Source organism: Spea bombifrons, chromosome 6 (assembly GCF_027358695.1).
Source record: "Spea bombifrons isolate aSpeBom1 chromosome 6, aSpeBom1.2.pri, whole genome shotgun sequence".
Classification (NCBI taxonomy): domain Eukaryota; kingdom Metazoa; phylum Chordata; class Amphibia; order Anura; family Pelobatidae; genus Spea; species Spea bombifrons.
This window is the reverse complement of record NC_071092.1, coordinates 32267462-32286903: the sequence shown is the minus strand read 5'-3', so window position 1 is coordinate 32286903 and position 19442 is coordinate 32267462. Positions and strand designations below refer to the sequence as shown.

At 39.9% G+C, this 19442-nt stretch overlaps 2 protein-coding genes and 1 long non-coding RNA gene across 4 annotated transcripts; 2 read left to right on the top strand and 1 right to left on the bottom strand.

Moving 5' to 3' along the window:
- The first annotated feature begins 720 nt into the window (after positions 1-720).
- On the top strand, positions 721-15971 carry PIGC (phosphatidylinositol glycan anchor biosynthesis class C). Of its 2 annotated transcripts, XM_053470082.1 has the most exons (3): positions 721-858; positions 5332-5425; positions 14238-15971. In XM_053470082.1, the coding sequence occupies exon 3, from the start codon at positions 14283-14285 to the stop codon at positions 15234-15236; it is 954 nt and encodes a 317-aa protein (XP_053326057.1). In that variant the 5' UTR covers positions 721-858; positions 5332-5425; positions 14238-14282; the 3' UTR covers positions 15237-15971. The 2 variants fall into 2 exon arrangements, with proteins under 2 accessions (XP_053326057.1, XP_053326056.1); XM_053470081.1 differs by lacking the exon at positions 5332-5425.
- LOC128500806 (uncharacterized) lies at positions 6774-18353 on the bottom strand. Its single transcript, XM_053470084.1, has 6 exons — positions 18054-18353; positions 13590-13690; positions 13376-13499; positions 11929-12056; positions 8167-8234; positions 6774-7505 (listed from the first exon to the last, which is right to left on the bottom strand). The coding sequence occupies exons 1-6, from the start codon at positions 18087-18089 to the stop codon at positions 7354-7356; spliced, it is 609 nt and encodes a 202-aa protein (XP_053326059.1). The 5' UTR covers positions 18090-18353; the 3' UTR covers positions 6774-7353.
- On the top strand, positions 16539-17279 carry LOC128500807 (uncharacterized). Its single transcript, XR_008354951.1, has 3 exons — positions 16539-16707; positions 16743-17029; positions 17063-17279. It is a non-coding gene; the product is annotated as an uncharacterized LOC128500807 (long non-coding RNA).
- Positions 18354-19442: the final 1089 nt, after the last annotated feature.

Here is a 19442-nt window from a genome sequence, read left to right as displayed (position 1 = left end):
TGATACAGAAAGAAGAAAAAAAACACTTTCACCATGTGCCTGTGGCAGAGAACGTGTTAACTCCCCCCTCCTGTCATAAGAGATGCGCCAGTCTGAAGGATCATACCAAAGCGAGGAAGCCGGGAGTGTTGTGTGAAATGGTCACTACGGAGACAGCGCATTCTCTGTAGTTTGACAGGATAAACGGTGTGTGCGTAGCCTGTAATGCAGTGGAAAAAAGCTGTCATGGAAATGGTGGGTTTATTGTATACGGCTGATTAATCTCGCTTGCTTGCACATACCTCCGTGTGCGAATTCTTTTCTCATACTGAAGTGTACCTTAATTGACTCCACCATTCACAAAGGGCTTTAAGCAAAGGATGCACTCCATAAATGCATGTAACAGCTAATCTGTAGTCAGATACGGACAGGAATAACATTGCTGATTTAACTACTGAATTGTATCCCTTCTCTGTGTTATACTACTGTATATGTTGTACATATATGTATATAACATACAAATGCTCTATGTTGCTATAGTGATACACGTTTGACATCACTAGGGTGATAAAGCATCACAGATCCAGCCCCAATAATATGGGTAATAAACCTGTTCAGCTCTAGCAGCTTTAAGCAGAAATCAGTATGAGATGCTCTGCAAAATAATAAGCGAAAGCGAACAATTTCGTCTGCCTAACATAACTATCTGTACGACAGGAACTCAGGCGGAAAATAACGCCTCATCGCATTTACCGCCCAATGACGCTCACCAGCAAGTCACATGATATTTGCGATGCAGTCTGGATGTTGTAGTCCGTTGTCGGCGCTGCTGTGATGGTGGTCAATATCCGCTGTTGACGAATTTGTTTTTAGCTAAAGGTAAGCCAGGGGCACGGGTGATAAAGGTTAATATACGAAGCGCTCCAGCACTATTCTGTGTCCCTAGGGGTCCGTAGATAACACTAGCAGCTTGGGCGAAATATGTGGGGGAGAGGAGGGGAGTTCAGTGAATGTATCCTGTGTATGTTAAGAGTAAGTTATGTGCTGTTTAGAACGTGTGTATTATACTCCGTTATACTACGTGACAGCAGTGAGGGGGAAGCAGATACTAGATGGCCCGTACCCCTAGCGTGTAGCAGAAATGATAAATGTCATTTAAAGCATGTGTCTTCCTGATTTAAAAAAATTACATGTCACCCTTACTTCCGGTCCTCTAGTAACTACGCCCACTTCAATGCATTCTGGTTGCTTAGTAACAGAAGATTTTTTTTTATTATTATTCTGCAAAAAAGAAACCGGAATGAGATCGCATTTGCAGTGAAGCCCATACATTCTCTCCCTTCTCTTTGTGTAAATGCAGATGTTGTCCTTGTAAATGGAACAACTCGGTTACCAAATATAAACTAGGCAGTGATCAGCAGAGCATTATAACAGCGTGCATGCTGCTGGAATATGACCGCTTGGTATTACCGTATTTGCTCGATTATAAAACGACCCTGATTATAAGACGACCCCCCAAATCTTAATATTAATTTAGGAAAAAAAGAAAAAGCCTGAATATAAGACGACCCTATAGGAAAAAAGTTTTACCAGTAAATGTTAATTCATGTAAACTATTTTTTTTAATAAAAGGTATGCTTGAGAAAAATATTTTGGTTTTATTTCCTTCTATTTTCCAACCTGCCCCCCAGTTATGCACATCTGCCCCAGAAGTGCCTTATACCCCCTATATGCCACTGTGCCCCATGATATGCCTTTTAACCCTCTAAATGCCACAGTGCCCCATGATATGCCTTTTAACCCTATATGCCACTGTGCCCCATGATATGCCTTTTAACCCTATATGCCACTCTGGCACTTAGAGGGTTAAAAGGCATATTATGGGGAAGAGTGGCATATAGGGAGGTTTAAGGCATTTCAGGAGGCAGAGTGGCATTAAAGGGGTTAAAAGGCATTTCACAGAGCACTCTGCCTCCAGAAATGCTTTACACCCCCCATTTAACACTCCCCCTCCCTCCTCCAAACTTACCGGTGCTTCTGAGTTGGGGGGGGGGCGCATAACACAGGAGGGTCCAGGTCCCCTGCATCTGAGCCCCAGGTGCTTAGTCCGGGCAGCATGTAGAGCTCCACGCGAATCGCGTAGAGCTCTACACGCTGCCCGGACTAAGCACCGGGGACTCAGAAGCACCGGTAAGTTGGAGGGGGCATAACACAAGAGGATGCAGGTCCCCTGCATCCTCCTGTGTTATGCCCCCCCCTCCAGCTTACCGGTGCTTCTGAGTCCCCAGTGCTTAGTCCGGGCAGCGTGTAGAGCTCTACGCGATTGTATCGTGTAGAGCTCTACGCGATTATATCGCGTAGAGCTCTACACGCAGCCCGGACTAAGCAACGGGGACTCAGAAGCACCGCTAAGTTGGGGGGGGGTTAACACAGGAGGATCCAGGTCCCCTGCATCTGGGTCCCCAGGGCTTAGTCCGGGAAGCGTGTAGAGCTCTACGCGATTGTATCGCGTAGAGCTCTACACGCAGCCCGGACTAAGCACCGGGGACTCAGAAGCACTGGTAAGTTGGGGGGGGGTTAACACAGGAGGATCCAGGTCCTCTGCATCGCTGCGGGGGATCTGGATCTCAGTCTCATAATCAGACCTATTTGAGGTCTGATTATAAGACGACCCTGATTATAAGACGAGGGGTATTTTTCAGAGCATTTGCTCTGGAAAAAACCTCGTCTTATAATCGAGCAAATACGGTATGTTTGAAACTGGTGCAGAAAATGTTCTGGGTGATGGCTAATATCAAGGCTGACCGATAAATGAACGGCCTCTCCTTGCTCCTGTGGGAAATATGTCTGGCAGAATACATTATTAGTGCTGAAAACGCCCTAGCTCTTAATATCCAAATGCACAAGTCTAGTATGGATGTGTGTTTGGATGGATGTGTGTGTTAGTGTAAGTGTGTTAGCGTGAGTGTGTGTACATATGTGGGGAGCGGCTGATGGGCTTTACTTGCCCCTTGGACCAGAACATGTTGTGGTGGTGGATAAATGAAATAACCTTCCATCAGCTGTGGTAGGCCAATACAGTGATAGTTAATGTTTAATGGAAGGGATAGGCATAAATTACAAGAGGAAGGACTAATTGAGGTCTAAGTCTCTACATCATGAAAAAAGTACAAGAAATATTATGGTCTCGCTAAGCTTCCAAACCGCTTTGTGACCAGTGACACAGAAGGACCTCAAGCTTAATAAGATAAAATGCCTGTTCGCAGAAAATGATTGATTATTATGGAAACATCAAAGGTATAAAATGCACTTGTATAAAATACACTCGCTCAAATCTTAGATAAACTTTTTAGGAAATCTCTAATTTGATATTGTGTTTTATTTTTTTTTTTACTTATGTGTAATAAATGTCTCCATTGCTTAAAATAGGTAAAAACAAAATTAGAAAAATAAGGCGGTAGAGAGTGTACAGAAGATTCCAAAACATATTTATTATCTATAAAGGAGAATTACTGTAGGTGTGGAAAAGACACAGTAAAATCTAAAAATTGTAGTGCACCCTTTGAAGTTTGTTTTGAAGTAGTAAACCATGTTAAATGTTGTTTATTAAATGTCTGACATCTCCAATAAAAAGAAAGCATATTAAAGCATTCTGTTAGTACTATAATTAAGTACTCTTAAAAAATTAAGTGCTCTTCAAAATGGAAAAATAAGACTTACCTGACATTGAATCCCTCTTGCTGCATTTCCCCTTTTCCTCCAGGGACCAACACTTCTTGCCACTGATTGGCTGATTGAAGCAGCCAGTCAGCATCAGCAAAGCATTTCTATTGAATGGGAGCGCTTGCTTTGCATTCGCACAGGTGTCTGAATAGAGCAGACCCTACAGTGTTTGCCAAGCCAGTGCAGGCTGGCAGGCAGTAAGTATATGTACATCTCCTGTGTGCAAAATAGCTGGGGCGGCAGGGAAGGGGCAAATGCATATGGGGAAATCTGCAGAATGCCCTCATATGTATTTGCAAACTAGAATACCACAAACATTTAAAGGAACCCCATACAGCTATGACAGAATGGCAGAATAGGAGGTTCAAGAGAATGTGTGTGTGTGTATATATAGAGAGTATGTAAGAAATGCCCTGATAGCACAATTCTGTCTTTATTAATTTACATAATCAGGTTTTAAAACTGAATGCCCTATACATCATCAACATTGACATAAGATGTAAGTTAAAAAAATACCCCTTTTAGGTGCCTATTAAGAGGGCGTATACTTCCATGACAAGTTTAAATCTTAACCACCTTTACAGAGTATTTTTAATCTCAGTGCTACGTGGAGTTGATATTATCTGGCTCTGGATTAAAAGACAGGTCACTCTGATCTGCAAATAGAATCTTTCCAGAGCACTAAATCCCTCCACACCCTCCCTATACTGAAGGGGTAGGTAAGGTAGTGTAATACACAGTGATTTCACCTTATTATGTTCTTAACGGCCATGCGTTATGCACTTTAATGCAAAGTCTGGTCATTATTGATAAATTAACCATGGTCAGCTTTAAAGCCAAAGACGGCACACAGATTGCACGTACTGGTATGTCTGTCACATTAACCCCTTAATGACAAAGCCCGTACATGTACAGGCCCACAATGCATCGTTTGTAATGGGTTTGAAAGTTTTTTAGTATTATCATGAAAACCACTATTGACTCTATTCACTAAAGGGACAGGTGGCATTAGAGTTGTGTTTTTAAGTCTCTCGCTTTATTATACGTTATTAGGTCGAACCCCAGGAAGCTTCATGTGCATGGAGACCTTAGATAATCTTGTATAGTGCATAGTTCAATCACTGAGATTTTATCAGTCTCCTTACCTGTTGAATTAATGCAAAATACAGGTGTAAAGTGTGGATTTCCCATCAACACAACAACCAAACTTTCCAAAAGAGCCAAAAATCAAAAGCCTGAAAATATTGACTTTGCCAGCATTGGATGTAAGGAGATGACACATTTTAACAGAAGGGGCTAGTCACGAAGGGTTGGCCCAGTAATAGGACTGACAAGTAACTGACACGATTCAGTTATAACATGATGTGACATCTCCTGTCCTTCAAGGGCATTTAGATAAATTCTCACGTTTTAAAAGTCTGTTGGACTGGTTCTCTTCATAACTCCCGCTGGGCAATGTTTTTTTTTTTAAGCGTTTGAAGTTGTCCTTATATCACCATGTAAATACTTTAAAAAGAACATACTTTTATAATTACATAGCATTCCATTTAGATTTCTATGTGTTTCTAGCACGACACAGACTTCTCATTGGCAGCTAACTTAAAACCTGTATTCATTGCCCTCTACCAGAAATTCTCACAATTGATCAGGTGTTGGAAGACAATTGACAGAGTTAAATACCCTGGAAAAACTGCACCTACTCGTGAATACCACAGACATTCAGGTGTGTCCGCATGTCCTCTCAAGGACAACTGCTTTAGCCAGAACATACAAGCAACTTTATTTCCCCTTCTATAAACCTCATGGTCAAATCACGCTATTCGGTGGGCCCTTCTAGGAAAAGGCCATGGCCTCTGGCCCATTAGAAGACTATAACCATTTGCCTTGTTTATTTCTTAAAAATAAAATAAACTTCCCTGGTTAGTGTTTGAACGACTCCAAAAGAAATGCCTCTTTTTATTAGGTTGAATGCTATGAACAACACAGTAGGAAGTATTTTATGGTGTTTGCATGCTGGGTGATAAAGTTGGCTCGTAACTTAAGAAGATGTGAGTAGTTATAGTCCGATTGCCACGTTGCTATCTATTAAATCATGCTGGGTTTTTTTCCCACCGCAGAGTAAATATAACCCAGTGCCCTGACTGCTATGTATCCTGATGAAGTCAGTGGTGCTTATGTCACTGTGACCCACTAGACTTTGATCAGAGCGGTGGCATATCCGAGAGTGCGTCCGCTTACTTATCCAGTGACACGTCAAAAGCTTTGTAACTTCATGATAAGAACATGAACTGAACGCAGAATATTATACAGAATAAACACAAGCGCTAATGGAGCACCATGACTCAGAACAATAAGTGTGTTGGAAGAAAGAAATGCACAGTCATTTTTTATTGGCAAACTGTCAACTCAGTTGTGTTTAAACACTTAGCTGATGTGGACAGTAAATGGTAACGCTTTTTCTCTCTTATCGGTTGTTAGTATTATGTTTGCAGGGTAACACCAGAGACGTATTCTGGCCTAGGCCGACTAGGCCTAAGCTTATGGTGGCAAGTGCAGGGGGGTGGCAATCCCCATGGTATAAAACAGGGTGTCCCACTGCTCATTGGGCCAGTTGGATTGGAGATCTTTGCTCTCCCAAGCAGCCTATTTACACAATTAAAAGACTGTGTCCTTTTAGTATGTGTGTCATATACCGGTGCTCTGTTTCTCAAAGGCGTTCAGAGCCTTTTATTGTATGTAGGATGCCGAACATGGAGGGGTGGCTGGGGGGTTCTGGCCTAGGTCAGCGCACAAGTTATATATATAAAACTGGGCAACACAGGCGCTTTCCCACAAATTTTCTGAATCTAGTAAAAAGTATGTGAAAATTCGGTAATCTGTGCTGGCTGATGATTTGCAATGCATTTGTTAGTAGGGGAAATACTACTGGGGAACTAGGTTATTTTATATACTGTTTGGTGTACAGTTCCACTCCAGTATGTTCATTTGTGAGCAAAGCCCACCATCCTGCTCTTTCATATCACATGATCTGGTAAATCACGAGAATACATTGATTTTTAAACTTGACCAAATAACACCTTTATATTACACTTTATAGCTTTTAAATAGCATGTACAGAATTATGTGATTTGGATCCTGCTAAGCAAGGCAATAGGTTTGGGTAAGGCAAATTTAAGAGACTAAAATGTATAATAAAGCCAGCCATGATAACATCAAATCCCTCCACACTGCATGACACAGCCCAGCAGAAGAATCGCCGTATATTGACACGTCCGCAGAAGCTGCACAGACCGTAGATCCCTCATCCATATGACATCATGCATTCGTCATATAATGTGCAACGGATCATGGAATGCTCTACTAGCCTTCCTTTGGCTTATCTTTAATTAGCTAGTCCCTGGTGCCCCTGGAGCATGTGTATGTTAAGTGTGTGTGTGTATAAATGAGTGAGCAAGGGTCAGTAATGCCCGAGGTCCTTCCATACAGTGCAAGGTATAGAATCTAATCACACATACCTTTTGTTAAAGGTTATAGTGCACACATAAAATGGACATAAAGTATGAAGATGTTAAACTTGCATTTCCAGGTATGAGTTGCTTTTATACACTGTTTCTGTGTAATTTGAGATGAGCAGTCTGATTTCTCTTCTTTTTAAGATAGTCCTTTACTTTTCTGAACTTTGTGCCCAGTCCTGGACGCAAGGGATTTAAATCGTGAGGTTTCTAAAATCGGAGTTCGGCCAGAAAACCACCGATGTTGAAGCCTGGTTAGACTGTCCAGAGCTGGGTTTGTCTGGATCCTTTCTGTGTAGATAGAAAAGTACAATAGGATGTTGACGTGTAAGCACAGGATAGATATAGCATGCATAATCTTAAATGAGAGCTCCCAGGATGCACCTTGCCTTTCCATGGAAATCCTATTCCAAAGCAGCTGCAGGACAGAGAATTTCTATAGCTAATATAGCGCAGATATGTGCCCCAGGGGTCCCAGTGCAAGTTATCTTCACTTTAACTATTCAGCATCTGAGATTAGTCTTTTAGCCAAAGTGGGTAAAAGTTACAGTAAGATAAAAACTGAGCTGTATGTTATCACTGATGCTATTGGCACATATTTCTCTAGACCAGTGTTGGGCAAGTAACTTTTGGCCCACAAGGCAAGAACAGCCATGTGGCCTAATAATACGGCGGTGCTTAATACCTATTTTGAAAACAGTAATACATTGAGGGAATCTGATCCTTATTTGTATTTCGATTCTTGAGATTCTTACTATGTTGAATGTGATTGTACATCGAGGGCAGAGTGACAGCCCTGGCACACCTGAGTGATGGGTATTTTGTGCCCCCATTACTCACTCCAGACCCCAAGTTTGGGAAACCATGCTTTATACGACTAATGCCCTTTCAGATCAGTGGCTGTGCTATAGAACAGGAGATGTTCTGTTACTGAAATGAAGACACATCTTACCTGGTAACATGCCTTGGCACCCAGCCACCGAAGGTCCCTGGATATGAACTGGCCGTAGGGGCTTCAACCTTTAAAGAGACGCATGCAGAGAGAGAACCTCATGAGACTATAAGCAGGGCATGTTTAATTAAAAGCAACACACTAATTAGTACTTCTATAAATAAGTGTTAAGTAGTTGGCATCATAATATAATTTACTGTATCAGTAAGCAATTTATCTGTATTCTGCAAAGGGTAAATGTAATTTGTAACCAAGTAATTACTCTCAAGAACTGCTTCTGGGCTCTTAATTCTACTTTAAATACATATATGTAACAGCAATAGCCTGTATGTGAATGTCCCACCAGTGACTAACACAGTCCTTGTCAGGGACGCTTGCCCTCATTCACACTTTGCCTGTCCTGCTTGCTTATAAGTGGTGCTGTATGCTGCTTCACAGGATTAAAAATGGTTCCTTTCGTTACTATGCCTAAATAACTGATTCACATCAAGTATTAACCCCCAGTTCACTTATTATACATTGTTCACGCTAATGCTGTGGAAGGCTAGTCCTTTTTACATGCTTGGCATCTAACTTTTCTCTGCATTGCCATAGCCAGCACATAAACCATCACTGAAAGAGGAAAGTAGGAAAAACAAAGTGCCTGGTGATGATTGATGAATACATTTCAGGTGCCTGTTAATCTTCCTGTCATCATTTCATCTATTGACTGCTTGTTTTTCATTAACAGGGTTTTCCTTTCCTCCATTGATTTGTAAGTGTGTTTGACCAGTAGTGAAAAATTATGTTTTTTTTGTCTGTTTGCATAAGATCAGCTGAACATTTTACATCCCTTTTTTAAATTTTGTGAAAACAAACTTTTTTTGTGTGTGTATGTTTTTATTTCTGTCTTTACTGTTAATATGGAGCTAGTAGTATCAAACCTTGCATTCACTTGTACTTTATTGCTTGGCTAGGCCTGGGCTAGAGTGTGTCTATAGATGAGTGATACAAGTCATACCCAGAACTCCACGTGTTTCACCCAGAGTCTCGGAGTGAAGTGTCATTTCCCGTGCCCACTTACACTCCCACTCCCCTAGAAAAGGGAGGGCTCCGGGTAGCTTGAACTGGGGAGTTCACAGGTTTGGTGATAGTGTGTAAAGAAGCACATCTGCCATAGATAAAGTTGTCTGGACTGTTTCGGCAACCACTGAGACTTTGTATGTGGTTGGGTCCAATACATACTTGGAAGTAGAGGTTATGGACACAGAAAAGCCAGAATATGACAACATTGGCTTTTCTGCATGTAAAGGAATCCATGTATAAAGTGGATATAGAGGCAAAAGGTGATCATTGTTGACCTTATTTGCATGCGCCTACCCAGAAGTCCTTGTGGTTGTGGTTGTGCTTGTCTGGTAGATGTGGATGAGTGTTTAATAATGCTTCTACTACTCTTGCATGTAAGTGAAAATCAAACGTCTTTCTATGTTAAATGACATAGGTAAACACACGTATGCTCATTTTTCGGTAACACTGTCATGACAGTGGGGCTTATTCACTAAACAGAGTTCTCACTTCACTATTTATTATGAACTCAAGGACCTGAAGCACAATTCTCCTGCAAACCCTGGATTTAGCGAATAGAGCCCATTAGGTTTATAGCATATAAAAAGAGTAAGGCTAATGAATAAAATGTAACTGCTTTTAATATATTTCCTCTTCAACATAAAAAGAGTTGTAGCCACTCACAATAATACCCGTACACACACATTAGGATATCCTAAGAATGAATAATTAAAGGCTAGGGCTAGAATAGTTGCCCCTGAAGGCACTGTAGCATCAGTTCCTACCTAATCATAGGACTCCTAGAACATGTTCAGAGGCTATCACCATTTATAAAGCTGACTACTTCCTATCTGTAGAACAATTCTAAAGCTAGCTAATGTAAAGATCAATCTGCAGTCATTCTACACTCACTAGTCAAGTAAATAAAACTCCGTCTAGCATTTCAACGGCATAGACACCAGCTTCATCAGGCGGTCACAAGCTGAATTCATTGAAGCGAGTGGTTTATATAGCGTGGAGCATGCAAAGTCATCCTGCCTCCTTATGTCAAAAACTTACATACAATCATTTTTCCATATTAACATAAGAATAAGCAGTGTTGTGCAATATTCACATTTGTGTGCTTGAGAAAATAAATGTATATGTATTTCCATGTAATATAACGCCCTTGGGTTCGTGGAATATGGATGTCTATGTGCGTTAATATATATATATATGGTGGGGGATTGGAATAGCCCTTTATTATTATGAAAGTAATTAAATGGTAGGTGAAGTAATACCAGTCTTAATAACTCTGGAGCTGTGTAGCAGCCTAAAACATTGACCTCCGAAAAGGTCAAACAAGCGAACCTTCTGCCTCAGTAGGTCAAGTGGAACTATTTTATGCTTCAAAAGCAAATATCCCAGGCCCCCTTAGCTATTTTTACACTGAAGTTTCCACATGCTTTTCAGCAATGCTGACTTGACAGTTGTGAGTCTAATGTGACTTATGTGTGCACATGAACCATAAATCTGATATTCCTGGGTTTACTCGATGGCACGCAGGAAAATGACTACCTTGCAGTGCTTACAGCTTAGGTTGCTTAACATATTCCTGGTATGTCACACGTCCTTAATTAATAGCCAAGGGTGAAGCATGCAGCTAGACAGTGGTTTTTAGTATGTTGCCATATTGGTAGATAGGAGCATTGTAGCCAAGAACAAGAATTTAAGAAGTTAATCCAAAATTGTGGATTATTTATAAACTGATATTATGCCACAAAGTACAATGCCTTGTGTATCAAGTGGTATAAAGCACCCCGCCGCTGGACTATGGGGCAGTGGAAATCTGTTCTGTAGAGTGAAGAATCGCTCTTCTCTGTTTAGCAGTCTGATGGGTGAGTCTGAGTGTGGCGGATGCCGGGGTGAACGTTAGGAGGAAGGATAAAGGTATGGGGCTGTTTTTCAGGGGCTGGGCTAGGACCCTTACTTCCAGAGAAGGGAAATCTTATGCTTTAGTATACCAAGACATTTTGGACAAATCTATGCCAACGTTGTGGGAACAGTTTGGGGAAGGGCCTTTTCTATTCCAGCGTGACCGTGCCCCAGCGCACAATGCAAGGTCCATAAAGACATTGTTGGATGAGTTTGGTGTGAAAGAACTTGACCGGCCGCAGAGAGCCCTGACCTCAACCCCATGGAACACCTTTGGTGCGAGTGGCTATAGGCGGTCAGACTGCTGTGATGTAATACACAGAGGGAGGGCTTTGAAAGAGTGACAGGACTTTATTTCTAGGCAACTGTAGTATTTCAATCAACTTTTAAATACAATTTTCAATAGACAGGGAGCATTAAAAAGAAAAACATATAATGGCAGCTTTCTTTTACTTTTCTCTACACAATGCAGACCTTATCTGGGGATATTTTAGGAGGTCCTAAGGAACAGCACCTTAGCATAAACAGGACCTTATAGCAATTAGCATCGGCATAAAAATTGTGCTTAATCCTAACATACAACCGTATTGAAGGTGAAAAAATGTTTCACGCTGCTGGAGGTGACAGGAGTGACATCTGTTCCCCTCACCCCAGTGGCTGGATCAGGACAAATTTTTTAGCACCTCCAACTGATAGAAACAGAACTTGACGGTAGATAAGAGGCATTCAGCTAATCCACTCTCCCCACTCCCCATGCAAAGATTGTTGCAGGGATACTAGCACTTAGTGAAAAGATAGGCTCACCTAGCCTTTAACATGTGTCCATGCTGTGATTGAAAGGCTGCTGGGAAGTCCTCACGCTGATCGACTGTCGATATTTCTGTTGTTGATACGGTCCCCGCACCGGCATGCTTTTCATCTTCCGGCATACTCTGCATTGGAAGTAGCAAAATCACGTGGGCTGGCTTGTGTTAACTGGGATTGTTAAAACTAAAACATTTTTTGCTACGAGAGCGAATTAACATTAACATTGTCTTTGGTTTGATTTTAGTTAAAATATTATCATTTATTTATATAGCGCCAACAATTTAGGCAGCACTTTTTACAATACATATATTCAAGGGGTATGACAAGACGAGAATTGACAGACTAAGACAAAACGATACATTAGGTGGAGAGAGCCCTGCTCGCAAGCTTACAATCTTGAGAGAATGGAGTGAGGACAAACATAAGGCACAGAGAAAGGTGAGAGGTAGTGTGGGGTTGCATCAGAGAAGTTTCTAGCAACTAAGATGGCGCGGCTTCCTTGTAGAAGTGGGTTTTGAGATTTTTCTTGAATGTTGGGAGGGAGGGTGAAAGCTAAAGGTTTGATGGAAGTAGGTTCCAGAGGTATGGAGCAGCACAAGTAAAGTCTTGTAGATAGGAAAAGGAAGAGGTGATTAGTGTGTTGGAGCACCTTAGCCCATGGGAAGAACGTAAAGATCGATTAGGGGAGTATTTTAAATTTAATTCTTAAGCTTATAGGAAGGAATGTGCTCAAAAGTGTGGTTTTGCATATTGCACAGGGAAGGCAGTATTGAAATAGTGGTTATTCACATTGTGTATTTTTTATTTTTAATAGTACTTTTATTTACAAACTAATTTTTTCCACCTGAGAAGTGTAAAGTGCTAAGTTTGAGCACAGTGCCACCTAGTGGCCAGTCTTTACATGATATTATTCACATAAAGAGTGGATGCACAGAATTAGTGTTTCTTGCCTTATTCATACTTTGTCACAGTATTGACACATGATACCTCCTCCCCACCATATTGTGATATGACATGTGCTTTTAATACAGCATTTCAACATGAGTTATGTGTTTCTTTGTGTTATGCTGTTGCATTAGTCACATTGGTGTCACATTGTGTAGATGCAACCACAGTGAGCTTACCCACAACCTTTTGCATTATACAGGATCTGATGAGTCCTTCTTGCTGGAGATTATTCAAGCGATGGAATTTAAACCACAACTGTCCTGTAAACGCTCCCTGGCAGGAATGACCTGCATATACCCTCCGTTTAAAAAATAGTCTATCCATTAACTCCCCTGTCTTTGTTGTGCATGAATATAACATTTTACTACCTGACCTTTACTTTACTTTTTGTGTTACACATGTAATGACATTATCATAAAAAACCCTACCTCCAATGCATATTTTGCTGTTAAAAAATGTAAACATTTATGACATCACTACTTCTAGTCTCACTTACATGTTCTGCAGAGCTCTGCTTCATAAGTGACGTTACTAAGACTTTTAGTTCCTGCTGCAGGTTGGGACTTGATCTTGATAGTGTTTGTTGATTGAAAGCAAATGCTCGGCGTTGATGGAGTGACCTTAGGTTTAGACACACAAGCTGTATTATAGAGGACAATTTATGACACCATAAAGAATGTTGCCTGTGTCCTGAGCCATATGACGCTTACCTTTTTTGAATCTCCAGTTGCGTTTGGGCTGTACCATTTCTTCTGGGTCCACATAAAAAATTGTCCTGTCTGGGTAGGCGGTCAATATGTAGAATTGCCACCTTTTGTGGGAAGAGGGATAATGGAGAGCGTGTCATTTCATGAAGCATCAATACAGTCTCTGCATAGAAATTACCAAAGACCCCTAGGCCATTCATGTAATCACTATGAGAATAGTATGTATCTGTACAAAAATTGTTTTTGTAAGCTGGCTGCAAAGGCTTTTGTACGATCTAAGCTTGCCTGGGAAAAAAAATATTGGGGGTCACCTCGTGGTGGTCATTTACTTTAAAATCATATGCAAGTAGTGGTAACATCTTTCCGTCTGAAGAGGAGACCTCTTAGGTCTTAAAGCTTAAGTAACTTTGCATAATTTTTTCTATGTTATCAACTGCGACTAAGGTATCCATCTTCTCCCAACCCAACATGTCTGTCTACATTTTTCTTATTAACCTCTTACCATTAAACTAACTGATGACTAATCAGAGAAATTTACAATTATAACTTTAGCTATATGTTGGAATATCGTATTTTACAAAGTTTATTGAAACCCAAAAAAAGGGTTTACAAAGAGATTTACAAACATTTTTTTCTTCTTCTTTTTCTTAGGTCCCAGATCCCATTGTAATCTACATTTGCTTTAATAAAAGGAAAATGAGTCCTGTACTACAGAGCCCCTACACAGGGCACTATACAAATATGCCATGGAAAGAAGAAAGTCCTCCACCAGATCCAGTTGGTCTCTGCCCTGTCTGGAAGAAAGTTCTTTATGAACGACAGCCTTTCCCTGACAATTATGTTGATCAGAGTTTCTTGGAGGAACTAAGGAAGAACATTTATGTGCGTCATTATCGCTATTGGTCTGTGGTCTTCGAATCTGCAGTAGTAATCCAGCAGCTGTGCAGCGTCTGCGTGTTCTGTGTCATCTGGTGGTACATGGATCAGGATCTGCTGTCCCCTCTAAGGCTCTTTGGGGTGGGACTGGCCTTCACACTCCTTGGTTACTTACTGTTTGATGCGGTAGACCATGGTTCAGGGAGAAAGGACAATGGCCGAACACGCTGGGATGACCTCAAAAGTTCTCTTGTATTTTTGGCATTTACGTACGGTTTCTCTCCAGTACTCAAGACACTGACTGAATCTATCAGCACTGACACTATTTATGCCATGTCTGTCCTCATGCTCCTTGGGCACCTTGTCTTTTTCGATTATGGGGCTAATGCAGCTGTAGTCTCTAGCACTCTTTCTATAAACGTGGCCATCTTCGCTTCCGTGTGTCTTGCCTCCCGTCTTCCTCGCTCCCTTCATGCCTTTGCTATGGTGACCTTTGCCATCCAAATTTTTGCACTCTGGCCAAGTCTACAAAGGAAGCTTAGAGCTTACACTCCCAGGACATATAGATGTGTCACGCTTCTTTTTGCTATCTTTTCTCTGCTTGGACTTCTTAGTATCTCAGGAGTAGGAGCCCTGCTGTTCCTCCTGCTGCTCCTCTCTGTGACATTTCTCTGTCCGTACTGGCTAATCCAGCTACAGCTGTTCAAAGATAACATTCATGGTCCTTGGGATGAAGCAGAAATTAAGGAAGACCTCTCTCAGTTCCTCAATTAAGAGAATGTCTTGATACACAATATGATGGAATTCTATTAGTGTCCCCATTATTCTAATGTGATATTTTGTGTAAACATTTTAAAACTTTTTATCTTTATTTAAATGGAATTGCTTTGGACAACTGAAGAATGCAGAAATCAAGAATGAGGTTCACTACCCTAAAACTACCACTGGAGGGAGCCAAGGGACTATACCTCATCTATAAAAATAGCAGTCCTGTATTCCTGTTTCATTATTTTGTATTAAGGGGATTTGGTATGTAGAGACGTATCCCTTTTACCTACCCATTTGGTTTGTATCTTCCAGCATTTATCCCACAACCTTCAAATCATATTTATGGACTAACCAATTCTGTGTGATTGTTCCTAAAGCACATTTTATAGAGCAGTTTCCTTTAAAAAGAACCAAATTTAAGATACATCTTTATTATTATATTTGTTTTTAAGCAAGCCTTCCATTAATGTAATGTTTTTTTGTTTTTAAATTATTGCACATTTTATATTTTTATATATCGGTATCAAATTATCCTATTTTATTTGTTTACTTGAGCACTCCAAAACAAATCCTTATGCATTCTCACTTACAGTATAATATAGTATAAAAGTATGAGGAGTTAAGTTCTTCAAACAAAAAACGGCAACATGTTGATTCAATTGTAGAAATAACAACAAAAGGGTCTTTTTGTTTCTCAAAAGCTAATTTTTCATGAGACATTTGCGTGAAAAAAACAGTCTTTTTGTTGTAGACTTATTTTCCTATAGCTGTTTTGCTACCAGTATTGGATGTGCAAACTTCCCATGGCCCAGTACACTGAATCATTGTTTGACCATTGATTCTGCAATTACTTTTTAAATCATAATTATAAAAATAATATATTGCCTATAATTCTCACGAAGTAACACATTGTCAGGGTTAATTCTTCCAGTAGTATGAGAAACACCCCTCTTGCATGTGCCATAGTGTGATGTGGATCCTCTCCTCAAATTACCAACCCTGTTACTTTAATGTTTTTATTTAAATTGCTGAATTATTGTGAAATACCGTTATGTACGCTGACATTTATTTGTATGACACTCCAGATACTTTTATTTTGTATAAGCAAATGATATTTAGTATTGTTGTATCTGTTGAGTATATTTTTAGTAAGCAAAGCACTGAGCCATGTGATCATCTTGTATATATTAGCTTTGTTTTTGTTTTTTTACCCGGAACATTATTTATAATCCAGGCTTGTTAAGTGTGTTGGACCATTGGGATCTCTTTGTCTTGGACCACCCTTTGCTGGATGTTTATATATGGCCGCATAGGGTTTAAAGGGACATGCGGTGGCCATGTTTTTCCTCAATGTTAGAAATGTCTACAAAACACACCCAGCTTCTGTATCTACACCACAATAAATTCATGGCTATGTTTGTTTGTAGCTGGGCTAGCACCGAGAATACATCAAACAAAACGGTTGGCTTATTTAATTGTGTGGTTCTAGCCGTGTCGTACGCCTTTTTAGAGGTTTTAAGTGAACTGTTTTAATGCAACCATAAGTATACTCTGAAACCGGCTGTTTTATTTCACAGAATTCCTTAAGTTTAAGGTGCTGCTCCACTTAGACAAAACATTTATGGCATTTTCTAAACTGCTCAGCAAATTCTTTTATTTTGAAGGTTTCATCGCACTAAAGTAACACAGAAACTTAAGGAAATCTTTTCAGTTTGTACATAACCTGCTTTTTGTATCACAAGTGTTCCCAGAAAAGAATATGAACCGTACAAGCGGGATTAGAATTATTTCTGGAAAAGGTTTGGATGTTGAATTGGGAATTATGTTTCTAGTGTTTGTTGTTAAATAATGAGATTAAGTACAGTAGCATTTTTATAATTAGCTGTTATACTTACCAAATTAATAAACGTTTATCTGATGAAATTGCTCAGTGTAAATATCATTTGATAGAAGGTGGCAAGAAGAGTAAACACAATTTACACGGCTAAAAAACTGCTGCTAAAAAAAACTATTCCTGTGCTTCTCGTCAATTGCTGCTGCATACGCTCATCATTTAATTATTCATTTGGGGCCCTTTTTTTAAATACAGCACAAAATAAAATTCTTGATGAAAGCATATACCATTTATAAAACATATTTATAAAATCAAAAAAACATTCATAGTAAGCAGACACTAAAACAAATTTCACCAGACCGCTAGTGTCATTTCATATTTCACATGAAATCGCATGAAAAGTTCCACTGAATTTGCAAATTCAGCATAGCGGCCGTATTCATCATTTATACATACATGCATGTGACGTTAATACCAGACAAAGAAATGGCTACGCTCCCCGAGAAAAGCAAGAAATGAGCATACACCAAGCAAAAAAGCACCTATATGCGGGATAAATATTGGGGTTTCTGTCACACTATATAACCATATATTGCTAAACCCCCACTATATCAGAGTCCTATCTAATTTTAAATGGTTATATTGCTCACCGAGGAGCATAATCAGTGCGACTGCACTTTAACCCTATGAGACTCTCGTGTAAATTTTGAAGCCTTCTCTGGAGTGGGTTAAAAAGCAGCACTTATGCAAATATATGCCATAATAAGTCTAGGATAGTAAAATATTGAGCCATTTCCATGTTTATGCATAGCTGATAATATCCTGAACCAGTACATTATGAGTCTTTGCATGTTGTCATTCATCAGGTTAGCAAATGTTCTTGCAAGATAAACACTGTTTCCAAAGGGAGAGAGTCTCGGCACCTTCCATGCTAATAGATCTAATAGATGTCCTCTAATACACCATCTGACTTCACATTATGTTCTTACCTTACTGCTAGATGCACAGTTATGGCTGTCGACCATGATGATATTGTATGAATAAAACGGCTAAAGCCCACAGTCTTGAAGGTGGAGGAGTCCTCTTTGGATTGCAGAGCACTTGGGACATTTGGTGTCATCTGGAAGGTTATAATGTCTAGATCTTCCCTCCTCTTTCCCACGAATGCACAACAGTAATTACAGGATTACAGCATTGACACAGCGATTGCTTAGAAACACACAACATTACTGAACAGCGTCAGAAACAATGAAGAGTAAAAATCCTCCTTACATTCATGCAAGCCTTAACAGTTCTGCAATTTAGGTAATAAAATCTAATAGTTTATATAAGCATTTAAGGGTTTATTGCATATATTTCTTATATCGGAAGTAAAAGCCTTGAATCCTTTTCATGATTGTCTATAATTTTCACACCTTTTCATGATTGTCTAAAGTGTCTCTATGTAGCTTCAGATATATATCGCGTGATGATAGTAAACGTCGAAAAGACCATTGCTTATGGGTGCCGTATGTTTTATTATGTCTTGCACTGTTTGGAATCTGATGACAGCCTGATCTCCCCTCTGTCAGCAGGAGCCAGAGCTACGAAGTGTAAAAAAAAAAACCTGCACGGACCTCCAACACAAAAGTTTTAAAAATAAGTAGAAAATAGAGCATTGTAGGATGTAGTGTATAAGAAATATTTTGTCAATTTAATCTCCTCCAAAACAAAAATTGTTTGCATTTTGCATTGTTATTATTATTTATTGTACAATGGGTAAACAGGACATAGGTAGTATGTATAGCATAACAATTCAACTACAAGAGGTAAAGGGGGGCCCTTAGAATCTAGAGGGTATGTCGGAACTCATGGGCTATTACCACTTATTCTTCCTGCTGCACAAAACCCGAGGTGTACAGCGTGGTCTCAAACAAAAGCACACAGAAACATAGAATATGACAGCAGATAATCATTATCCATCTAGTCTGCCCATTATTTAATAAGTATTCATGTTCAGCAACACTCGTTTTATAGCAGGCAGTTGAAGAAACAGTACACCCTAGCGGCTGGAAATAGGCATTGTGCTTTTGTGTCAAAACATCAGTAACCTTCATGAAAAATCCAACAGAATATACCGGTAATACTTATAACAATATAATCATAGAAAAACAACCCTGCTCTGAATTCAAAAATGTGCAAAACTAAGAATTCTAGGCAGTAAAAGGCACTGCACGCCCTTAAGAAACAGGTCAGCAGGATATGGAGCCATATCCCGGCATAACGTTTCTTAAAGGCACACAGAGCCTTTTAATGAGGCCGAGCCAGAACAGCCTCTGTAGTGTAAATAGGTTGGTTGGGGCGAGCAAACATCTCACATCTAATTCCATAGCCTTTCA

What these genes read in the sequence shown, in the direction of transcription:
- PIGC (XM_053470081.1), top strand. Translation starts at nt 14,283, where the DNA reads ATGAGTCCTGTACTACAGAGCCCCTACACAGGGCACTATACAAATATG.
- LOC128500806 (XM_053470084.1), bottom strand. Translation starts at nt 18,089, where the DNA reads ATGGTCGACAGCCATAACTGTGCATCTAGCAGTAAG. An exon ending in ACTGTGCATCTAGCAGTAAG is followed by an intron (nt 13,691 to 18,053) that starts GTAAGAACATAA and finishes TTCCCACAAAAG; the next exon opens with GTGGCAATTCTACATATTGA. An exon ending in CAACTGGAGATTCAAAAAAG is followed by an intron (nt 13,500 to 13,589) that starts GTAAGCGTCATA and finishes TCTAAACCTAAG; the next exon opens with GTCACTCCATCAACGCCGAG.